Below are 8,052 nucleotides of genomic sequence, written 5' to 3' on the forward strand. Positions count from 1 at the left end.
TAGACCCAACCAACTTAACAGTAGCAAATTAAATATTTATATATCAAACTTTATCAAATAAATATATAATTGTTTATTTATTTTATCTGTTTATTAATTAGTAAATAATAAAAATTAAATAAATAAATATATATATATATAACAAAATAAATTAAAATAAAATAAATAAAAATAAAAACAAATTTAAACAAATTAAAACAAAATTTTTTTTTTTTTATTTCAAAAAAGAAAAGATAAATTAATTTATGGACCATTTTTCTTAAAATTTGATAACTTGTAGACTCATACTATTTATAAAAGTGGGGTATGCGCCAACGAAAAAGAGTTAAATATGAATTTCTAATTTTAAGATTTATTTTTTTATTTTTATAAATTAAATAAAATTAAAAAATGTTAAGAAATATTATTTATTAAATTTTAATTTTTTTTCTTTTTTTTCTTTCATTTTTTTAATACCTATTTAATTCTCCTTTTATTATTATTATTTTTATTATTATTACTAAAATTGAAAGTTCCATAATAATTATCTAAAACTGTACCATATGGACCTGTATTACCAATACCAATACTTGGTGAATAAAAACTAGTTGGTTGAACATCGACTTGATTAAATGCAATTGTCAAATTATCAATTTCATCCCATGCTAATGTGACACTATATTTTTTTTTTTATATAGTCGGTGAGTATTTTTTTTTTTTTTTTTTTTTTTTTTTTTTTTTTATACTTACTGTGGTTGAAATTGATCAAAAACGTTTGGAGAACCATATTTTTTAATCATTGCAATTTTTTCATCTCTTAATGGTTCTGGTAATGAATAAACCCAATCTGGGATAGTTTGATTTGGTGTGATATATTGAAAAGTATTATTTACAACCAAATCTGATAAATATTGTAAACATTGATTATTTTGTACTAACCACATACCATATTGTGCTGAAATATCAATTGTTGTCATTTGAACTAAACAATTTTTACCTGCTTGATTTAGTAATGGGAAGATTTGTGAAATTCTAAAATTTATTATTATTATTTTAAAATTAGTTTTTTTTTTTTAAAAAAAAAAAATTATTATTAATTATTATTTTTATTTTTATTTTTATTATATTACCCATTTTGAACTAATGGTATTTGTTCTTGAACGAAATCAGTTAAATATAATGTAATATGTGGAATTGATTTTGAACCAAGGAAAACTTGATCATTTGGAGCATATTTATGTAACAAATTATTATAATCAATTGCAACCTCATTAGTTGTTGGATCTAAATTGATATGAATATCCAATTCAACTGATGAAACAATTGCAACCAAACAAATAACAAAAAAAGCAATCAATTTGTGTGACATTTTTCAGTTTTAAAAAATAAAAAAAATAAAAATTAAAAAAAATCCTTTTAATTTTCCTTTTTTTTTTTTTTTTTTTTTTTTTTTATTTTTTAAAAAAAAAAAGATTTATTTTTATTTTTAATATGAAATTTTGTGTATAAAAATAGAACCCTCAAAAATACACAAAATGATATCAAATTTAAAAAAATTAATTTTTGGTTTTTTTTTTTTTTTTTTTTTAGCAAACACAAAAAAAAAAAAAAAAATTTGATTAAATAAAGAAAGGCAATAGAAATTTCCATTTGAAGCTGCACTAAGAAAATTTTATTTTGACGGTTTTAAAAATTTTATTTTAGAAGCTTTAAAACAAAAAAAAAAACCAAAAAAGAATATAGGATTTGGATTCGATCACTTTCTTAAAATAATCTCAAAATAACTAATTAACTTTGTTTTTGGTCAAAAATAAAAAGATTCTCTTTGTATCTTTTTAACTGTAAGGTCACATTTCTTTTTTTCGCAAAAAAATAAGATATTTTAATTTTTAAAAAAAATCCAGACATTTTATAATTTTTTATTTTTTTTTTTTTTTTTTTTTTTTTTTTTTTTTTTTTTTTTTAACGCCGTCTATTTTTCGTAGACTGTAATTATTTATTTTTTTTTTTTTTTATTATTATTATTAATATTATTAATATTATTATTTGGTTTTTATTTTTTATTTTTTATTTTAAAAATAAATAAAAAAAAAAAAAAAAAAAAAAAAAAAAAAATGAAAATAAATAATATTATAATTTTATTGATCATAGTATCAATATTTTTATTAAACTCAAAGGTTGATAGTAAATCATTACCACCAAGTTATAATAGAAATAATTTAAAATTACCAAATGAAAAAGATGTTCAAGATATTTACAATAGATATAATCTTTTAAATACCGAACACTTTAGTTTAAAACAAAATCCATTTAAAAAAACAAATTTAAATGAAAACTTAAATACAAAATTACAAACCTCCTATCCAGTTTCTTCAAATTGTTCAAATGCAATGAGTAATTTATTAAACCCAAATAATCCAGATTTTATGATGTGTAAGTTTTTATTATTTAAAAAAATAAAAATAAAAATAAAACAAATAATTGATATTAATTTTTAAAAAAAAAAAAAAAAAAAAAAAAAAAAAAAATAGTATTTTATAGTGGTGTTAGTATAAATGAATTAGGTAATTTTGATTCATGTATTAGTTATGCATCAAATGTTTCACAGTATTGTTTATTTAATACTCAAATTGAAGAGATATTACCAATTTATATTGGTGTATGTTATCCAAGTGCAATTTATTGTTCACCAGAAGATGTATTGGGTTTAATGACACAATATTCGATTTTAATGCTTTTACAAGCAAATATGACATTCAATGCAACAGAGGATTTACATTGTTACAATAGTACCTATCAAACAGTAAACATAGAAGCAACAGCAGGTACATGGGCAATGACGGCAGTTTGTGCTTTCATCGCTTTGAATATCATAATTGGTACTGTCATTGAATATATATTTGTCATTCAATTATCAAACTATAGAAAGAGATATGGTAACTTAATGAATCATCCATATTCATTATTAAATCCAAAGAGTTATTTCGAACCAAATTCAACCAATTTACAAGGTGATAATCAATATAGTTATATTACAAATCAAAATGAAAATGAATCAAGTGGTGGTGGTGGTGGTGGTGGTGCTACTACTGCAAGTGGTGGTGGTGGTACAATTGAAAATCTTGGTAATAGTGGTATAAATAATGATTTTGAACCACAATTTTATGATGGATTTTTTGAAAGAATATCAAATGTTAATGTTGAATCCAATTTATTTATAAAGTATTTCACATGTTGGTCATTAATAAAGAATTTCAATTCATTAGCCTATGGAAAGAGTGAAAAACGTTATTTCAATTCATTGGATGGTATTAGAACTTTATCAACATGTTGGGTTATTTTAGGTCATTCATTACTATTTGGTGCATCAGGATATGGTTATGATAATTTAGCATACGTAGCAAGTGGAACTACATTACAAACCTTTGCAGCTCAAGCCATTTTCGGTGGTGAATTTGCTGTTGATACATTCTTTATGTTAAGTGGTTTCTTGGTTTCTTTCTCTGTATTGAATCAGTTAAGTAAACGTAATAGTATCTATGGGTCAATTAAATTTTGGGTTGCTTATGTAGTTCATAGATTCGTTAGATTAAGTCCGTTATATTACTTTATGATATTCTTTTCAATGTGGGTTGCACCAATGATTGGCAGTGGTCCAATTTTCTATCAATATAGTCAATTCACAAATTTGGGTTGTTCAAGTAGTTGGTGGACAAACTTTTTATACTTTAATAATCTTTACTCGACATTGGCCACCGAATGTTATGCTGTATCTTGGTATTTAGCAAATGATATGCAATTCTTTTTGTTGACACCTTTTATTTTGATACTATTCAGAAAATGGAAATTGGGTGGTTGGTTATTAACTTTATCACTTATTTTCGCTTCAGTCATTGGTACCACAATCGTCGCCTACAAATACCAATTGGAAACCTTCTTTGATATTTTCTCAGTAGCCGATGAAACCAATACCAATCCTTTCATAACAGATATCTATCAAAAACCATGGAATAGAATTGGTCCTTATTTAGTTGGTGTTTTGGTTTCTTTTATTTATACTGCACCAAGATTATCAAAAAGAGTTAGATTTATCTATTATCGTAGAATTACACGTTATATCTTATATTGTATCGCATTCTTTGTAACATTTTTCCTAGTTTATTGTCCATACACTTTTTATCAAAATGCTTGGAATTATTCTCAAAAGGCAGTGTTCTCTGGTTTCGGTCATACAAGTTTTGTTGTGGGTCTTGCTATCTTTATGATTGGTACTTTCTTTGGTTATGGTGGTATCGTTAAATGGTTCTTGGAATTGGGTATTTTCAAATTCTTTTCAAAGTTAACCTATTCAAGTTATCTTGTTCATCCATTGGTAATCATGTTTAGAATCTATTCAATGACAAATTTCTTACATTATTCTGTAACTGAATTCATTGTTTATTATGCTGGAAATATTGCAACCACTTTTGCTGCTGCTTTTGTAATTCATCTTTTAATTGAAAAGCCATTTGTCAATTTAGAAAGATTAATTTTCTCAAGTTCAAGTTAAAATAAAAATAAAAATAAAATGAAAATGAATATATGAATTCATGGAAATAAAAAAAAAAAAAAAAAAAAAACAAAAATAAAAATAAAAATAAACTAATAAAATATATTATTTTTTTTTATTTATCTTATAAAAAAAAAAAATTCAATTTAAAAAGTTTTTTTGATTATTTTTTTAAAAATACTAGTAAAATATCATATTATTTCTAAACTAAATTTTCCATTTTTTTTTTTTTTTTTTTTTTTTTTATTTTGCGAATTTTATAAAAAAAAAAAAAAAAAAAAAAAAAAAAAAATACTATTAACTAATGAATTTTAAAAGGTTGATTACAACATCTTTTACAAATCAAATAAAAAATATGAAATTTAAAAAAACAATTAGTTTTAAACCATTTGATATTAATAATCGAATTATTTATGATAAAGAACCTACAATAGTTTTTAAAGATCAAAAATCATGTTTGTTAAAAGATACAATTTCAACAACACTTGAAGATGGTAGTAAGGAATTAAAAATAAAAATTGGGAGATTTACACCAGGTTTAGATTCAAATAATAATTATATTTCATCAGATATCTTTGAAATTAATATTAACAATTATTCAAATAAAATTGATTTATGTTTGGTAAGTTTAAAATTTTATATATACATATATTTTATTTAAACAAATAAACAAACAATTTAGCAATACAATTATTGTTAACAATCAAAACAATCAAAAAAAAATTACAATCAAATAATAAACAAAACATTAAAAAAACAATATATAACAAATCCATCCAAACAATCTATCAAGTAAATATTGTTTATTTTTTTTTTTTTTTTAGTTTACACTTTTGATTTGTTTTTTTTTGTTTGGTTGGTTATTCATCTTTTTTATTAAAGATTATTAATAAATTTTATATTAGAATGGTAAAAATCCAACATTTTTAAGAAGAAAAGGAAAAATACCGACTAAAGTTAAAAATTGGGAACAATTATTAGGAGAACAATTGGAAATTAGAAAATCAGTCACTTTGGAAGATGGTGATATAATATCTTTTTTAGGTTTAAATGGTACAACTTCTTCAATACAATTTACAATTGAAGAAGATAATGAAAATGAAAAAGAAAAAGAAAAAGAAATGGAACTTGATAACGATAATACAAATACAGAATCAATTCCACCAATAACATCAAAATCAACATCAACATCAACATCACTTATAGATACAAATAAAATTCAATTGAAAAAACATTTTGAAGATCCAAATTCAAAGAATGTAGGTCTTTCAGCATTAGTTTATTTTTGTAATAAACCAGAATCATTTCTAGATGTTGTTTTATATTATGATGATAAAACAGTTGCGGTACTTGATAAATATCCAAAAGCAAAACATCATTATTTAGTAATACCAAGAGTTGAAATCAATACATTGGATGAATTAACACCTTCTTTCATTCCAATGTTAGAACATATGTATAATGTTGCTGATGCAATTATAAATGAAATAATTTCAAAAGATAATGATGACGATAATTTAAAAAAATCAGATTTCAAATTAGGTTTTCATGCAATACCATCAATGAAAAGACTTCATCTTCATATTATCTCAAATGACTATAATACTAAATATTTAAAAAATAATAAACACTGGAATTCTTTTACTACTGAATTTTATATTCCTTTTGATAAAATCTTAAATGAATTAAAATCAAATGGTAAAGTTAAAGTAAGTATAAAAAAAAAAATAAAAAAAAATAAAAAAAAACTAATTCACTAAACAAATTATTATTTTAGATTGATCAAGTAAAATATAATTCAATATTAAGTCAAATAAAAAAATGTCCAATTTGTAAAGAAGAAAATAAAAATTTAGAAAATTTAAAAGACCATTATAAAAAATGTTTAGAAAAATTTAAATCTAAATAAATAAATAAAAAATATAGATTTTATATACAAAAAAATTTAAATTTATTTTTATTTTTTATAATCCAATAAAATTACTGGATTGAAATTTTCAGTTTCATAATTGAAAACAAATTTAACTAATTTTAAACTATTTAGATGTTGCTTATTTTTATCGATTAATGATTGATACGGTTGAATCATATCGGGTCTACCATTAACTTCAACTATACTGACAGAAAAATCAGTGATAGTTTTATTTTGTTCTAAAATTCTCTCTATTAATTGTGGACAGTTAATACTTGTAACAAATGATTCCATTGATGTGCTTGATGAAATTAGTGATGAAAATCTTTCAATAAATGTTTTTGGTGATTGTTCACATAGTATTTGAGATGCTTGACATTGACCTGATAATCGTAAACTTTTTAGGGTTTTATTATTTTTCAAGGCTTCTTTTAAAGAGTCCCAATTTTTATTGAATTCCTCATTCACTTCCATTGAATTTGAAGGATTTCTAATTAAACTATCACAATTACATTTTTTAATTTTTGATTTCTTTCTTTCAGTTTTTGTCGATAAATAATATATTAAATTATTATAACAAATACTAACTACAAGCTGACTTACTTTCTTTGAATAATTTAAAATTAATTCTAAATCTTTTAATGAAACTTCCATTGAAGATATTTCTAAAAATTCTATATTTTCTAAAAAATTAATTTTTTCATTATATTTCTTATTTTCTTCATTATTATTATTATTATTATTATTATTATTATTATTATTATTATTATTATTATTATTATTATTATTATTATTATTATTATTATTATTAAAAGGTATAATACCAGCTAACATTGGAAATTGTATTTTATCTTGTTGAGAAGTATAATTTATAATGGATAAATGAGCAATTGAATTTTTATATTGTTTAAATGATTCGATAATGAGTTCATTATCTAAACATGAATTAATTTTCAAAGTAAGTACCTTTTTAACATGTTTTTTTATTTTATTTAAAGATTTAAATGTAAAAATTGGATTTAAATCTAATTCTAATAGATGAATATTACCATCAGTCGCTTCACATCGATAAAGTGATTGTAAAATATCAGTAATTTCAGTCTCGTTTGATGATGATATATTTCTTAATATTAAGTTTTTAAATATAATTGTTTGTTGTTGTTGTTGTTGTTGTTGTTTTTGATTTTCTAATAATGATAAAGTTGATGGTATGGTTGTTTTTAATTTTGATAATTTTTCTAATTCTTTATTAACTATATCCAATTCTATTATTTTTTCACCAGATTTATTATATGATGGTATTTTATCTTTAATATCTTTAATATAAAAGAATGAACCTTGATGATCGAAATGTAATTTCAATGTTTTTAAATTCTCTTTTTTAATTATTGAATATTTTAAATCAATGTCATTTTTATTATTATTATTATTATTATTATTATTATTATTATTATTATTATTATTATTATTATTATTATTATTATTATTATTATTATTATTATTATTATTATTATTATGATTTAAATTTGTATAATTAAAATCAACTGATACAGTTAAATTATTTGATAAAGTTTTAAACCAATCTTGTGATACTAATGCCAATGTTAACATT

The 8,052-nt window shown here is 21.2% G+C and overlaps 4 protein-coding genes across 4 annotated transcripts in view; 2 read left to right on the forward strand and 2 right to left on the reverse strand.

Annotated features, from left to right (window-relative positions):
- Positions 1-456: 456 nt before the first annotated feature.
- On the reverse strand, positions 457-1,348 carry DDB_G0272767 (hypothetical protein; the record flags this gene model as incomplete). Its single annotated transcript, XM_639862.1, has 3 exons — positions 457-655; positions 730-1,011; positions 1,110-1,348. 3 exons carry the CDS (start codon positions 1,346-1,348, stop codon positions 457-459), a joined length of 720 nt encoding a protein of 239 aa, XP_644954.1.
- Positions 1,349-2,093: 745 nt separating this feature from the next.
- Positions 2,094-4,528, forward strand: DDB_G0272769 (hypothetical protein; the record flags this gene model as incomplete). The annotated part of the gene is made up of 2 exons (XM_639863.1): positions 2,094-2,412; positions 2,511-4,528. 2 exons carry the CDS (start codon positions 2,094-2,096, stop codon positions 4,526-4,528), a joined length of 2,337 nt encoding a protein of 778 aa, XP_644955.1.
- Positions 4,529-4,832: 304 nt separating this feature from the next.
- DDB_G0272839 (histidine triad family protein) lies at positions 4,833-6,288 on the forward strand (the record flags this gene model as incomplete). The annotated part of the gene is made up of 2 exons (XM_639864.1): positions 4,833-5,150; positions 5,434-6,288. The coding sequence occupies 2 exons, from the start codon at positions 4,833-4,835 to the stop codon at positions 6,286-6,288; spliced, it is 1,173 nt and encodes a 390-aa protein (XP_644956.1).
- Positions 6,289-6,485: 197 nt separating this feature from the next.
- The window catches only part of DDB_G0273009 (hypothetical protein), a gene marked incomplete at both ends in the record, with an annotated part of 1,701 nt that continues 134 nt past the window's right edge, over positions 6,486-8,052 (reverse strand). Inside the window, one exon of the mRNA XM_639865.1 lies at positions 6,486-8,052. This exon is cut by the window's right edge and continues 134 nt beyond it. Within this exon, the coding sequence (XP_644957.1) occupies positions 6,486-8,052 (1,567 nt within the window).

This window comes from Dictyostelium discoideum (genome assembly GCF_000004695.1).
Source record: "Dictyostelium discoideum AX4 chromosome 2 chromosome, whole genome shotgun sequence".
NCBI lineage: Eukaryota > Evosea > Eumycetozoa > Dictyosteliales > Dictyosteliaceae > Dictyostelium > Dictyostelium discoideum.